We start from the raw sequence: 16,882 nt of genomic DNA, 5'->3' as shown, positions 1-16,882 counted from the left end.
GACCTACCCCCACACCTCCAGTAATCACTGACCTACCCCCACACCTCCAGTAATCACTGACCCACCCCACACCACCAGTAATCACTGACCTACCCCCACACCTCCAGTAATCACTGACCCACCCCCACATCTCCAGTAATCACTGACCCACCCCCACACCTCCAGTAATCACTGACCCACCCCACACCTCCAGTAATAATTAACCCACCCCCACACCTCCAATAATCACTGACCTACCCCCACACCTCCCGTATACAATCACTGACCCACCGCTACACCTCCAGTAAGCACTGACCTACCCCCACACCTCCAGTAATCATTAACCCGCCCCCACACCTCCAATAATCACTGACCCACCCCCACACCTCCTGTATACAATCACTGACCCACCGCCACACCTCCAGTAATCACTGACCCACCCCACACCTCCAGTAATCACTGACCTACCCCCACACCTCCAGTAATCACAGACCCACCCCCACACCTCCAGTAATCACTGACCAACCCCCACACCTCCTGTAATCACTGACCCACCCCCACACCTCCAGTAATCACTGACCCACCCCCACACCTCCAGTAATCACTGACACACCCCCACACCTCCAGTAATCACTGACCCACCCCCACACCTCCAATAATCACTCACCCACCCCCACACCTCCAATAATCACTGACCAACCTCCACACCTCCAGTAATCACAGACCCACCCCCACACCTCCAATAATCACTGACCCACCCCCACACCTCCAATAATCACTGAACCACCCCCCCACCCACACCTCCAATAATCACTGACCCACCCCCACACCTCCAGTATCAATGACCCACCCCACACCTCCAGTAATCACTGACCCACCCCCACACCTCCAGTAATCAAGTAATCACTGACCCACCCCACACCTCCAGTAGGCCTAATCACTGACCCACCCCCACACCTCCAGTAATCACTGAACCACCCCCCCCCCCCCCACCCACACCTCCAGCAATCACTGACCCACCCCCACACCTCCAGTAATCACTGACCCACCCCCACACCTCCGTCCACAGAGTCGAGGCAATGAAGGAGAAGTCTAAGAATGCCGCCAGGACGAGGCGAGAGAAAGAAAATGCCGAATTCTACGAGCTGGCCAAGATGCTGCCCCTGCCGTCGGCCATTACGTCACAGCTGGACAAAGCCTCCATAATCCGGCTCTCGACGAGTTATCTCAAAATGAGAGCTGTATTTCCTGACGGTGAGTGAAGTTTCATGTTTGGGTTCTCCCCCTTGATGTCTTTCGCTGAAAGGGAGATAATGTTTTGAAACACTTTTTTAAAACTTCTAGATCCGACCTCCACAATTTAAATAATTATTTCCTGTATTTTTTTTATACTAAGTTTTGTTTAACAAATAAATGAGCAGTACTTCTGAATTTTAGTCAGCTCCAAATATCACTTTTGAAGCAATAGTTAAATTCTTGCACAGAAAACCCATGATAATATTACTCGCAGCGGTATTAAATATACCCTGTAAGTCGAAATCATTTAATTTTCGTAAATTCGTGTTCCCTGTCAATTAAAAATAATTATAAACAAAAACAAAAATTATACTATCTATTCCTAACGGGTACATAAACAATTCCTAACTACTGATGTGCGTAATTAATCTGTTTACCTATGTTTAAAATAACTAAAAAAAAACCATTTAGGTACAATGGCGGATATTTTCTACGGTTGACATTGTAAACTGACTCACCAAAGCTACAAATGTCTTTTAAAAGGAATTGGAAAATAAAACTTGTCTAGTTCATAATTTTTGAAAATGTTTTTTTAAAAAAAAGATCATCACAATAGAGTAAAATAAAAACATTGTTTATTTTTTTTATTAATAAAGCAACAAAAACTAGACTTATTTATTCGCCAGTGTAAAAATCTTCAGATTTTTAAAACAAATAAAACAACAAAAGGACTACTATCACTATACACGCGTCTCAGTATCAATGCACCCCCCCCCCTTCTCACCCCACCAACCCAATTAGCATACGGGTCTCTTGATAATTATTCTCAGGTCCTCGCCCGGACACATGCAGGCTGTTCACCGTAAAGGGGCCGCAATCTGTCGTGCATTATGTGCTCATAATATGCTCTCCCCTTAGCCGGCGCTGAGACCATTTTTTCCAGCTACTTGACAATGCTCAGAAGATCATTAACCCTTCAGATACTGACTCCCGCTCTCCCCCGGTGAAGTGGGACTATTATAGCCCAGTATATTTTATCCGATTATTGGAGATTTAACAAATTCTAAGCTAATACTCTACCAAAATAAAAATCGTATTTAAAATTATAAAAAAATAAATAAAAAAAATAAATAAAAATGCTGTTTTTCGATTGGGGCGGTATATTTTCTAAAAATAAAATGTATAAATGTACACAAAAGGTCATTACTCATGTGCAATTTAAATAATTATTAAAATTTTAAAAAAAATCTACTTTTATAAAAATCACAAACATTTATTTGGTTAGGAAATTTTAGATTAAAGGATACTCATATTTGTCATACCCGATTTTCAATTATTGATTACCGACTAAACCCTGGCCCTTACATTATAGGATAAACACATGACACTTGAGTAATAAGATATTTGATAAACAATAATAGTGTGTCCGTTAAATTCTCAACCATTCGATACATTATACTGCTGCACATCAAGAGACCATCATTCTCTAGGACGTCTTTGACATCTTGCACACGATAATTCCGCTTGAAGCTACGGACAGATTCCTCACAGGGCCGGACAAACAACGGGGCCCAAGTCCAAACACTAATCTTTACTTCATTATGGGCATGCATCGCGGACATCGGGCGGTTTATTTAAATGGGAACTGTGTCAACTTGACCAGGTTTACCCCACCTCCCCCCTCCCCTCGCCCGTCGGACGCCAGGCACCCGGCCAGCCCGACAGACCCCCCCCCCCCCCCCGCCATCCCTCCACTCAAAACACACAAACCCAATGTTCGACTCTAGGCTTGAGACCAACATTTGAGGACATGGTTCTCCCCCCTTTTTTAAAAAAATGATAGCTTTGATTCCTTCATATCAATAGCTGCTTCAAATATGTCCTTAAACTACTTCACATAATATCCTATACCTATTTCACATAATGTCATATACCTACTTCACTTAATGTCTTATAACTGCTTCCATAATGTCCTATACCTACGTCTCGTAATGTCTTATAGCTACTTCCCATAATGTCCTATACCTACTTCATTTAATGTCATATAACTACTTCCCGTTACCCCCCTATACCTACTTAACATAATGTCCTATAAATACTTCAAATACTGTCCAATAACTATTTCACACTAAGTTTTTCCCCCATTTCTTTAAAGCTAGAAAAATACCAACTTCTTTTCTCCAACTAAACACGTCCACAAAATACCACAATTTCCCCCCACCTCATTCACCCATGTTCATATCATCATTTCCCAATACCTCTCTCCCTACACAAAGCGAAAAAAAAATCCACTTTGTGAAGGCAATCATACATGACTTTATATTCACTTTGTTCAAAGCGTTCAATTGTCGAATACATACTCGGAGTTATAAAACAGATGTTGAATGGATTAAGATGGAGGCAAAAAAAATAAAAAGGGAATTTTCTAATCGAAGTGTAAGTCGGCGAAGTTTGAGGAATGTATATGTGGGATGAAGAAATGTTAAGGGTAGTTCGATACTTGTAAAGATTGGGGGACTGCTGCGGCTTTTCTTGTTATTTCAGTTCAAGTCGACCTTATAAAGAACAGTAGCACTATCTAGAGTTTCTTTCAGATGTTTTTTTGGGAGAAGGGGGGGGGGAGGCACCGTGGACGAAATAGAATATATACAAAATATATACTTCAACCAGTGTCCGCCGTCCGCAACCCGAAAATTCGAAACTGAAGTCCGCAAGTTCCAAAATTTTCAAATCCTTCTCTCTCTCTCCCCCCCCCCCCCCCCCCCTCCCCACTCATGGAGAAATATGTCTGAAAGTAATAACGGTCCTGTCGTGAAATAATGGAAAATGAAGGAAAGGGTAAAATGTGAATGCAGCTGTTATTTGTGATTAAAAAAACAAACCATTTTTAATTATCTTTTTACATTAGGAACTTTTACGCATACATACATACAGACACAGACACACAGACACGCGCGCGCACACACACACATTAATATATATATATATATATATATATATATATATATATATATATATATATATATATATATATATATATATATATATATATCGTTGTTGGCAACTACATCATCAACTGAAGCTCAAGATTTAAAAATAGAGGAATGTACAATAAAGCCGTTCTTATCAAGAAATTTCTAAAAAGATAAATACAAAAAAACTTTCTATTTGATTACGTTTTATAGAGCAAACACGTTGGTAGAATTTTTTTTTTTTAGAAAGTGAGAATATCACATTACTATTGGAGTATCCGGCCCGTAGCATTCCGAAGCTTGAATCAGAACTTAGAAAAACCCGTTACAACAGGTACTAGCATAAAAGCAATAAGCTGTAGGGTTCTTAGTGGTCAGAACCACATTACATACCACTCGGAAAAGTCAGTTTTAGTGGATCAAATGTGACTTTCTTTTTTAGAACGAGTGTATTTGCGATAATACATATAAAATAGTAAATCTCAACTGGGGATATGTTGGACATTAGATTGGAATCCCCATGGGAAACAGAAAAAATAGTTAGGCCTAAACAAGCTTGGGTGAGATCAGTTGTCAGTGAAGTATAAGTAGTCTGAATGTCATGGACCCAACTTGGGAGGAATAGGGCTTGTAAGTCTACGGTCTCGAAATCTACTAGCTGTAGAGTACGTGAATGAGAAGTTGTGACCTACTTACAAGCCCTATAGCTTAAAGCGGAAACGATGGAGAGGTTGCGTCCCTAAAAAAAAAAAAAAGAAAAGACAAACTTGAAAATAAAACAATAGGCCTATAACTTAAATGGATTGTTTTATAAAATAATTAGAAAAGCAGGCTAGGTACTGTTTTGTCTGAGCTTTTTGTCAGAATAAGCGCAGTGAGAAATCTCGCCCGGCCATAGACGGACCTCGGGTGTGAAGTTTCGCTGAGGTGTTGGTCGAGCTGACAGCTGATTAGGATCTGTCCGCCCCATTAGCTCGCGGACAACATGACTGTCTTGTTCCTGGGCAAACAGTGGAGGGGATAGAGGTAGATAACCGGGGAACATTGGTTGGTGAGAGGGAACATTGGGAAGCAAGGTGGGAACATAGGTAGGTGGTGAGGGTATATTGGTAAGGGTGGGGGGGGGTATTTTTAGGGGAGAGGGAGAGTTGAGAGATGGTGAGGGGACTTTGGAAAGTTATAAGAAAATTCTGGTATCAGGTGTGGAAACATGAGTAGGTGGTGAGGGAACATTGGTAGGCCGCGAGGGAACAATGGTAGACAGACAGGGAACATTGGTAGACAGACAGGGAACATTGGTGGGTGGTGGGTAAAAGATGAGACAGTAGAAGGAACATAGGTAGGGCTGAGGGAATGTTTTACGTGTCAGGGAACATTGTATGAAAGGAACACGCAAAAGTGTTGAGGGTAAAGTGAGTTGGATGAGGGAACAATAGTAAATGGTGAGAAGTGAAAAATTCACTTTTAGGTGTTTTGAAAAAAAAACCCAGTACTAATGAGATGTTAAAACGTCCATTTTTTTTAAAAAAATGTGGACGAAGAGAACAATAAAAATAAATGACCCATGTTAAGTGTCTACACTCAGCTCTATAGGGTACAACAACTTAATTAAGCCGTATTCATATCCTTGAGACATTCTCCAGGAAATAGCCTCGCTCGCCTAGCCCCACCCTCGTCCAAGTATACCAAATAACAACAGAATGTATCAAGCAACACTATTCTATCGTGTCAGGCATATCCCCATCTCCCGGAAACTTTTTGTCCCACCACTCCATGTTAAACCCATTACAACACATCAACAACGCGCAAGCTTTTCTCACGTTTATTTTTACTTAACTCTAACACCCTTCACCACCACTCTTTACACGCCGGCACCTATTTCTACCGGGGTTCAAAACCTGCCGAGGATCTGGTTCGTCTGGCGTGGTGTGAGTAAGATAGGAGTCAGACCCCCCCCCACCCCCACCCCCACCCAACCCTAACCGTCACGAGTGTTTTCTTTACCGACCATCGACACAACCACTGCTTATGTTTCTGCTGAGTCGGATGCTACCTGAAACTCTATCGCCCGATTTCCGAGATCGCCCGATTTCCGAGTTACCCCCGAAGACAAAACCTCCAACTATATTAGTTATAAAAATAAATTATACGATGCATTCATCATTAACTTTTAAATCCGCGATCTTTTTTTTATATATAAAACATTCAAATATAGATTTTAAATTTTATTTTTATCTTAAAAAAAAAACCCTCCAACTTATCTTTGAAAATAGAGTCCATTCTTTCTGAAATAGACTCGCGTTTTTATAAAAAAAAGTTTAAAAAATCTGAGCAGATAAAATTTCAAGCTAAAAATGTTTGTTGGTGTTTCCGACGCGTGTGGCGGATGAGAGTGGTATTAAGGTTGGGGGGGGGGGGGTGGTAGAATTGGGACAGGAAGGTAAATAAACACGAAAACGAGGTACGTGGACATGCGCAGTTGTTTAAACTCGAGCGCCACCCACCTTGTCTTGGCCACAGTGCAGCTGTTGATTGCTTTGAGGAGATCATAAATCGATTTGCCTTTACACATTGTAGACCTACTTGGTTAATAGTGACTTGTTTCAAACCCATATTTCAAAAGATTTTTTTTTTCTTATGATACTCCTTTGATGAGAGTATACTTGCAAGGTAAATTTACGACTTGCTAAAAAATATCGTTGGAAATCTGTGCCAAAAAAAAAATAGAGCCCGATTTTATATTTAGCAGGTGTACAAAGAAAGTGACATTCAAGTGGTTTTACATTAGCCGGTCATTTTATTTATGTCAACATCCCCTTCCTTAATTCCGGTCCAGTATTAAAAAGAATATTTACACACACCCAATGCATTACGTATATCAAAACTATTCCCAATCCACATAAACAAGTGTGTTCCACATTGTAATCTCCCAGACTGTATACCTCATACACTTACAATACCTAGTATAAAAGACATACATTAGAATAATATTCCTGTCTACCCCCCCCCCCCCCCCCACTTCTTAAACATTCAAATTTGTCCAATCTCATTACCAACATCCGTAGAAATATAAGACACCCTCTCCCACCTTTCTAAAACACTAAACAAAACCTGCGACCCCCCTGACCCCTATTACACCCACCTATAAAATACCCTCCCCCACCCCTTCCCTTCTTCTTTACAATCACAACCAGCACGCGAACACAAAATAAAAATAAAAAACCGAAGACTTAAAACTATCAATTCTAAACGACAACATCCGCCTCACGTGGCCCACAAGGTGAGCTGCTGTTTTAGAACCCTTGTCTCAACAACCTCCTCCCACCTCCTCGCATTCTCCCCTCCCTCCCTCCCAGGTTTCTCCTTTCCAACCCCGGGCGTCGGAATAAATAAAGAAACGATTAAATTGCTAAATATAGCCTATCGCTTTCTAGACATAGAAGAAAAAAAAATAAACACAACTCAATTATCCCCCGTCCCCCGCCCACAACGCTTAAATTCTTAATTAGACCCTATCACGTGACTCTCTACAGGTGCCCCAAAGCATGACCAATACCAGTGAACCGTGAAATTGTAAATAAATTGGAAACTCGTGTAGCCCATCTGAGCAACACACACACACACGCACACGACTTTTCACCCTTAAAAGTGACCTTGGAATAATCAAGTTGCATTCAAGGCGAAGGTCGCGGATACTTGCAAAAAGTTAACTAGGCTGTTGGTTTCGACTGAAAAAGCTTACACTGTTGCAGCTAATTGATTGTGTGTACGTTGGTAATGAATCTTACAGCTGATGTAGTTCGTTAAAATAGATCACTTATGCCCCCCCCCCCCCCCCCCCAAAGCCCTACCAACGGCTTATACTTTAATAGATAATCTATGTGAAATATAAAAATATTGTTTGAATAAGTTTAATATTAAATAATAAATTTTAAAAAAATGTAGTACACATTTTTTTGCAAGTTTAGACACCTGCATTACTAAAAAGAGCAAATTCTGTATATTAGCTATTAACGTTAATTACTTCCCCTTTTTTAAATAAGGGATACAACCTTTAAATTTACTCACAAAAGATGCTAAAATATAAAGATAATAATAATAATAAAATACAAATAAAAGTTATTATTTTTTGTCTAAACGAAAAAAAATTTTCTATAAAATAAAACTCTTCGTGTGATTTTACATTGCTCGAATTAAAAAATAAAAAATAAAATAAATTTATAAATGAAAACCAAGAGCTTTTAAAAAAACATACATTGATTACTTTGAAGTATATATATGAATTGTTTAATACTTCCTGCATTTGTAAGCTTCCTTATTTGACACGAGAATAAAACATAATTCAAGAATGAAGAGTAATTAAATTGAAATCGCATTTTGCCTAACATTCTAAAATATATTCAGCTGGTAAAAAAAGCGTAGGCTACTGGTCGATCTATAATAAACTGAAGCTATGTAAATCATCAAATGTATAGTTATAAATACTTTTCAGATTTAAACTCAGCAGTGATATTTTTCTACTCCTCCCACCCCCAGCCCCTCATGTTACTGACCGATCCAGTGTTGATTCAGCGGAGATTTATAATGAAAATTCCGGCGTTTTCCTCAAGATTACTTTCCTATAGATCGTATTCTAATCGTGAGTTAGGTACCCATCAGAGTTGGGTGGACTCAGAGATGGTCTACTGACTTGAACCCGGATTCGAACGCGAGACTTACGGAATAACAGCCCAGCTCTCTACCGCTAGACCACTCCCACTATCTTTATTTGGGGAGGGGGGAGGGTGGGTAGTTCGAATCCGAGTTCTAGTTAGTATAACGTCCTGAGTCCACCCCCTTCCCCCTTATCACTGATAAGTACCTTACTCACGTTAGGGTAGGTAAAGGCGGTTCGGCCTGGTGCTGACGACACTATCCCTTCACATGCTCAAGTCGCAGAAACAGGTGAACTCTACTTCACTTGCCCCATGGGTCGACAGGTTCGAGAAGGGAACTTGACTTACTTTTACCACGCCACCATACAACTAAACAACATACGAAAACACCAACATAACACACAATCTAAAACTTTCTATTCGTACTAGCGTTGACATTTGAAACATACCTAGCTCGATTACTTTGTACTTCATACACTGAAAACTGGACCACGGTGCACCCATCTCCATTCCCGATAGATAAACTACTTTTGCACTATTTGTTTTTTGTTTTAAAAAAAGCAAAACGTGAAAAATATTTTTAAAATGCGTTTTACCTTCTCATTTATTTTACTTTTCAAAAAGATGCAAAAAAAGAAAAAGCCAAAAAAAAAAAAAAAGCCAAAAAAAAAAAAAAACCCACAAAACCCGATGAACAATCACACGACAATACATATTTGACTGTGTTTAGCTCAGCGGTAAAAAAAAAATCTGGCCACCGCTTAAGTACACACGTCTCCATTTCACGGATACCAAATTGGCGTTGGTCGACGGGAATAAGATAAATATGGCTTTGTTCTCGAACACAATAGGGAAGGATGTAGGTATCTCCAGGTGAATCTCATGTCAACTTCTCTATATCCTGAAATACGAATTCTGTATTCTGTATTCCCGAAATATACATTTTCTTTACACTTCCATATACCCTCCCCCCCCCCCCCTTCCGAAAAAAAATGTGTACCTGCAGTATAAAAAAGAGGTTCTCCTCTTCCTGTTACAAAAAGCATTTCTTTTTACAACTTAGACAAGGAAGAAAATACACTGCCGTTTTAAATCATTTGTAGTAGCGAACCATGGACATGACCCAAACAACTACAGCTCAATAGGACGCCAGTAACCACACCTTACTAGCCCGCGACAGCCGCGCATTCAACGGAAGCCACATACAACTCTAACGCTCTTTATTATACAGTCGCAGATCATATATTTATGCTGTAGCGGATCTTACGGATCTATTGATAGACGGACCTTTAATATTCATACAATGGCTGAACTTATATGTCGCGTAGATGAAAACGACACATTAATTCTCTATCGAGGAAATATCGCACATCCGATCCTCACCTTCTCTCTAACCAATTGCATCAAAACAATCACCCCAAACATGCCTTTGTAAGTCAATTAATCAATATATATTTACAATCTACACCATGCCGATTTTATTAACAACAAAAGACGCCATTAAAACCAATGTATTTAATTTCGGCTTTAGTAGATTTTCAACTGTATAACATTTTTCTTCAGGTACAGTATACGTTCACTAAATTTACTCAACACTGCTCCAAATTTATACGTTAAAATACATTTTAACAGTATTTCCGTGTATGGCGGATCAAATTTCCGGCTACCGGTCCGTCTGTTTATCCGCTCCTCCCTCTGTCAGTTCCCTGTCAAGATACAACCCCCTCCCCCACACCCTCCCATTCTCCGACGGCAGAGAGCACGTCCCCTGCCCGGCATGCCTCACAGAAAACACAACAAGGAACAAATTGAGCACTCAGATTTCTAACCTCGCCATTTCGAAAACAAATTACGGCTCAGCCCCGGAGGTGGAGTAACAAACGCGAATCAAAGACGTGTATTGTGCCAACGACTTGCCCGTATACACGATCAGACTGTCTCTGTAGGAAGTAGATCTAGAGTATTTTTAATTTTTAACTGATTCGTAAATGTATATAGAAGAAGAAAAATACTTATTTTATTTTTGGAATAACTGTTATGATTGATGCTATTAATATATATATATATATATATATATATATATATATATATATATATATATATATATATATATATATATATATGGTTGCATATTATGTAGGGTAATTCAGGCCTCAAACATCCTTCAAAAACACTTTTCGCCTAACACCCCCTGTTTACTACCCCCTCCCCCCCCCCCCCCCCCCACATGTGACGCCCTGTGATAAAGATCACATGATCCGTAGTTGGGCTTGTTCAATAATTTCGTGTTGTTTTTAGTTTTCACACCCCGCCACCACACGGCAGTATTAATTAGGCTCGTGTGTTGCTTATGGACCTCCAACCCCCATTCGAGTCAGCCTGCTGGATGCCGCCCCCCTCCATCTCCCCATCCCCCCACCCCCTGTTGTTGACATTCGTCCATGAAGCAAATACCTCACGTCGGAGTTGTAATGTTTGCCCCTGTGGAGTCTGGAGGTCAGGGCCGTCTCGATTCTCCATTGTAAAATATTCAGAGACTCTTCTGTTAAGGCTACTTATATCTTTTCAATTATATTTTAATTATTTTTCGTTACGCCCTTTTTACAAAAAAATATATTTATATATATCGAAAAGAAATCATTAAAAATGTAAACAGTGCAAAGGTTATCATCGCCGGTATCGTTTTGTTTTAAGTGAAGATATCGAGACAACGATACAAGTATCGACTATGACATCTGTGGTCCGCTCCAGTGTTTTAAACTATTTTCTTTTCATCATCGAGGTATCGATTCTTATATTTACACTTTGGTCGTTGTGGTATAGAGATCAAGGTTTAGTTCAATATCGGGGAGCGGGTGGCGGTGGGGGGGGGGGGGGGGGGTAGGAAGACGGAGGAAGTAGAGAGCATATCGATGAGAATTAGTTCGTAGCTAAACAAATTAAGCTGAAGATTAAGGCAATGAAAATATTGCATCAAAGAACGTCTTATGGTTTCTAGTTTTAAATAACCGGCTAAATCGGTTTATTTGAAAGAAAAGAGGGGTTAAAAACAAATAAGAAACGGTTACATAACTGGCACCAAATTATCTGATAAAGAGTTATTTTTAAAATACTGAAAGTAGTAGTATTTGAGTGGTTTTTTGTATAGAATGGTACAGAGGATGTTAATCTTTTTGAAAATACCGAACCCCACCAGTTTCATATGCGCATTAACTCAATCCTTCTTAAAAGTTCTATCGCCCGCACTGATACAATTATATGAGTCGGGTGTATGTATTCACCTCTGCCGAACCCCCGAGACTGACTCATCGAACCCCTGGGCTTCAAACGAACCGAGTTGAGAACCACTGGACTGGAATGGTTTATTATGAGTAGTATATTAGGTCGCTTTTGGGTCGTATTCTTGGCGGAGGAGGGAAGGGTGAGGAACAATGACATATAGCAAAATACTCGGGAGCAGGGAAGGGTGAAGGCGCAAAGACATATAGTAAAATACTCCCAGCCTGGCGCATCGCAGGGTGAGGAGCGAAGGGTGAAGGCGCAAAGACATATAGTAAAATACTACGCCAACTGGGGTTGGCGGAGGAGCTGCAGGGACAATGAGATATAGTAAAATACTCCCAGCCTGGGTGAGCCTGGCGCAGAGACTGGGTGAGGAGCGAAGGGTGAAGGCGCAAAGACATATAGTAAAATACTCCCCCACCCTAGGGTGGCGGAGGAGCGGAGGGTGGGTCACCTTTTGGTGACCTTGTGACGTAATCATTGACCTTGTGACGTCATCATTGACCTTGTGACGTAATCATTGACCTAGTTACGTAATTTTAATGCGTTTTTTAATGAGTTTTAATGAGTTTTTAAAATTTTAATTAATTTTTTAATTAGTTACGTAATTTAATTACTTTGTTTACTTTTTAATTAATTTTTATTGACCTAGTTACGTAATTGGATTTTAATGAGTTTGAATTTAATTTTGTAATTTTAATTAATTTTTATTAACGAGTTACGTAATTTGGTTATTTGTTTGATTTTAATTAATTTGATGTTAATTACTTTGTTTGTGTTTTGTTTGTTTATTTTTAATAAGTTTAATTAATTTGATTTTTTAATTAGTTTAATTTTTTTTTTTTTTTTTTTTTTTTTTTTAAATTTTATTTTATTTTATAATTAGTAATTATTTTAATTTTTATTAACTAGTTACGTAATTTGCTTTTAATTAGTTTGATTTTTACATTTTTTAAATTTGTTTATTTCTTTTCTTTGTTGTTTAATTTGTTGGTTTGTTTATTTACTTGTATGTATGTTTAATAGTAAACGGATAGGGGTGTTGGTGGATGAGAGGGGGAGTAATGATGGGGTTTGAGGGTAGGGGTGCGTTAGCGTGTACTTTGTGAATAACATACATTAACAACACCTGTTACTCGCTAATGGCACCCGGCACGTATCGATTCACTAGCAAAGTTTTTCTTTTTGTGAGGGACCGTACACTGTCCGAGTTAATTTTGGTCACACCCACTGGACCATCATCAACTTGATAGCCCACCTAATTAAATTTTTTGACACCCGTCATTGATTTATGTGGGTTCGCGAAGCGATCCCACCGGGAGGTATGGTAATTAACGCGAAGCCAGCGTTAAGTGTGGGAACATCTGTTACCACGTTAATCGATTTTACCGATCGCTTTGTTAGCTCCGCGAAGTACATAGGTCATTATGCAACAGCTGTTGTGCGACAGCTGGTGGTGTAATTAGGTTGAGCAACCGGACATTACCTTGTTGGTTTTCTAGTACGCGTATGCTACACGTATATACACATTCACACACACATACACTAAATTAGAACAAAAATCTTCTTATATTTTATTTGTTTATTAACGTTTTTCCAATTCATCAAAGGCTTTTAAAATTTGATTTTAATTTTTTAAATTTTAAAATTTGATTTTAATTTTTTAAATTTTTTAATTTTTTAAAATTATTATTTTTAAATTTTATTTTTAATTGTTGTTTACTTGTTGTTTAATTTAATTACTTTGTATAATTTATTTGTTTGAAATTCATTTTAATTAGTTTGCTTTTAATTTCTTTGTTGTACGCCGTTTGAAATAAAAGACTAACACTAGCGTGTACTAGAAAGTGTCATTGTGTATAACATCCATTTAACCACAGCTGTTACTTATTAGCGACAGCTTGTACTTATCGATCCGCCCGTGATCCTCCCCGGCGCTCCCCGTGGTTGCTTAATAGCGGGCTCACTGAAGCGATCACAACAGGTAATTAATCGAAGCCATTAAGTCCCTCTACGCGTTAAGTGTGGCGACAGCTGGTGCTGTAATTACTCACGGCTCTCGGCTTTTTTCATTAGACTACAGCTGTACATGAACTATGTTCACATATCGTACGCCCGGTCATTCTTTGAGCAAATTAAAAAATTTTGTTTCCACATGTCCTGCGAACCGTCCCTGGCTATGTATGAAAGATTAATGGTTGTAACTATTCGCTTATAGCGAGGGTCAGCGAAAACAAAAAATATATTTAAGGGTCGGAATTTTCTTTCAACCACCGTTAAGTCAGGTTTTGAGACGAAACGAAGTCTCGGTAGGTTCGTGTTTTTTAATGGGCGACAGGGCGACTTGGTGCGTTGGTACGTAGGTATGCGGGGTAGACATGTTTTTTACAAGTCTGGAAAAGTAATTACGTTTTTATGACCGTTCCGATTTTCTTTTGATCTGACCACCATTTGACCACACTGAGCCAGATAAATTTAACAATTGTCGCAGCGGGGTTTATTTTAAGTGCACCCCGTGCACGCTTGTTTACATTTTAAAAGACGTGTCGCGTGTCTTCCCCTTACGGCTTCCCTAATAGAGAAACGAGAGGAAAGACAACTGTTCTAAAATTAGAACAGCCTTGTCTACAGACACGAGTATCGTCCCTTGTAAAAAAATTCGCGTCAGAATCCTTAACTAAACAGTCAATTTCTTTAAAAAGTTAAAAAATAATTTAGGAAGACAAGGGTTAACAAAATATATATCTTAGTCTTGCAGCAGATTACCTTCCCATGTTCGCTTTAGTATTACAGTTTTCATCAATCTTCTTTTTGACTTGAACTTCTTTAATTTTTAAGAAAGTTAACTTATACATAATACATTACGGCTAATGACAATTTTTTTATTTTTACCACTCAATGTATTTTCTTTTTCTATATCTTACATTGTCATCTTAATTTTTGATCACCTTAGGTGGTGGTAAGGTGGTAAGGTGGTGGTAAGGTGGTGGTAAGGTGGTGGTAAATTTGCTTAAGGTGGTGGTAAGGTGGTAAGGTGGTGGTAAGGTTGTGGTAAGGTGGTGGTAAGGTGGTGGTAAATTTGCTTAAGATTATAAACTTCAAGTTTTAAAAAACAACAACGTTATAGTACGTCGTGTCAAATGACACACCGTTTAAAATGTCTGCATTTAAAGTTCACCAAAATAATGATGTATAAACTAAATATGATATGACGTTAGCATACATATCATTCAATCTAATCACTCTAAAGTACAAATCAATAATTTTTATTGATTAAGGGGCTGGGTGAGTTATTTTTATCACTATTCGCCCTTCCCCTTCCCTTTGTCCGCAACCCCTTCCCCCTTCTCCCATCCAACCTTGCGTCATCACACTAACCTCAATACCAACCGCTAGATAAACAGACCGTACTACTACCCACACTATACCTATTCCATTTAAGAGACAAAGGCTGTATGACAATCCTACAGACAAATATTTATTCAACTAATATCACAACCCCCTAGAAACCACTCCAACAGACTGGGATACATAACTTGTAGACACCACTCCTCGTTGAATATCTCTTGCACCCTACCTACATCGACAACTTTGTCCGCCGCCCTCGCCCCCGTCCCTAGTATGAACTCAGTTACCAACAATTTCAAAACATGCATGTTCCGAGTTCAAAACCAACCTTCACCGACACTAGTATGAACTCGGCCCCTAACACTTCCAAAACATGCCTGTACTAACTTTGAAACCACCCTCGGTGAAAACTTCACCGACCCTACTATGGACTCTACACCTAGCGATTCCAAAACATGCAAGTTCCGAGTTCAAAACCAACCTTCACCGACACTAGTATGAACTCAGTTACCAACAATTTCAAAACATGCATGTTCCGAGTTCAAAACCAACCTTCACCGACACTAGTATGAACTCGGCCCCTAACACTTCCAAAACATGCCTGTACTAACTTTGAAACCACCCTCGGTGAAAACTTCACCGACCCTACTATGGACTCTACACCTAGCGATTCCAAAACATGCAAGTTCCGAGTTCAAAACCAACCTTCACCGACACTAGTATGAACTCGGCTACCAACAATTCCAAAACATGCATGTTCCGAGTTCAAAACCAACCTTCACCGACACTAGTATGAACTCGGCTACCAACAATTCCCAAACATGCATGTACCATCGTTCCAACCTGCCTCAGTGCTAACAAAATTCCCCGACCCTAGTATGAACTCGACTGCCATCAATTCCTAAACATCCATGTACCAACTTTGTAACCTGCCTCGGTGAAAACTTCACCGACCTTAGTTTAACTCTCCCTAACATTTCCAATGATGCGTGTACGAACTTTGTAACCTGCCTCGGTGAAAACACCCCCGTCCCTAGTATGAACTCGGTTACCAACAATTTCAAAACATGTATGTTCCGAGTTCAAAACCAAGCTTCACCGACACTAGTATGAACTCGGCTACCAACAATTCCTAAACATGCATGTACCAACTTTGCAACCTGCCTCGGTGTTAACAAAAACTCCTCTGACCCTAGTATGGACTCTACACCTACCGATTCCAAAACATGCATGGTCCGAGTTCAAAACCAACCTTCACCGACACTAGTATGAACTCGGCTACCAACAATTCCTAAACATGCATGTACCAACTTTGCAACCTGCCTCGGTGAAAACATCTCCGACCCTAGTATGAACTCAACTGCCAACAATTCCAAAACATGCATGGTCTAGCTTCGAACCCTGCCTCGG

The 16,882-nt window shown here is 39.6% G+C and overlaps 1 protein-coding gene across 1 annotated transcript in view; it reads left to right on the top strand.

Moving 5' to 3' along the window:
- LOC131948643 (aryl hydrocarbon receptor nuclear translocator) overlaps positions 1–16,882 on the top strand; it is an 80,005-nt gene that overhangs the window by 27,943 nt on the left and 35,180 nt on the right. Inside the window, exon 3 of the mRNA XM_059310257.1 lies at positions 1,049–1,233. Within this exon, the coding sequence (XP_059166240.1) occupies positions 1,059–1,233 (175 nt within the window). The 5' untranslated portion in view covers positions 1,049–1,058. The remainder of the gene's footprint in view (positions 1–1,048; positions 1,234–16,882) is intronic.

This window comes from Physella acuta, unplaced genomic scaffold (assembly GCF_028476545.2).
Source record: "Physella acuta isolate Inbredline_101_S28 unplaced genomic scaffold, ASM2847654v3 ptg000654l, whole genome shotgun sequence".
In the NCBI taxonomy this organism is placed as follows: Eukaryota; Metazoa; Mollusca; class Gastropoda; family Physidae; genus Physella; species Physella acuta.
This window is presented reverse-complemented; position numbering and strand designations above follow the sequence as displayed.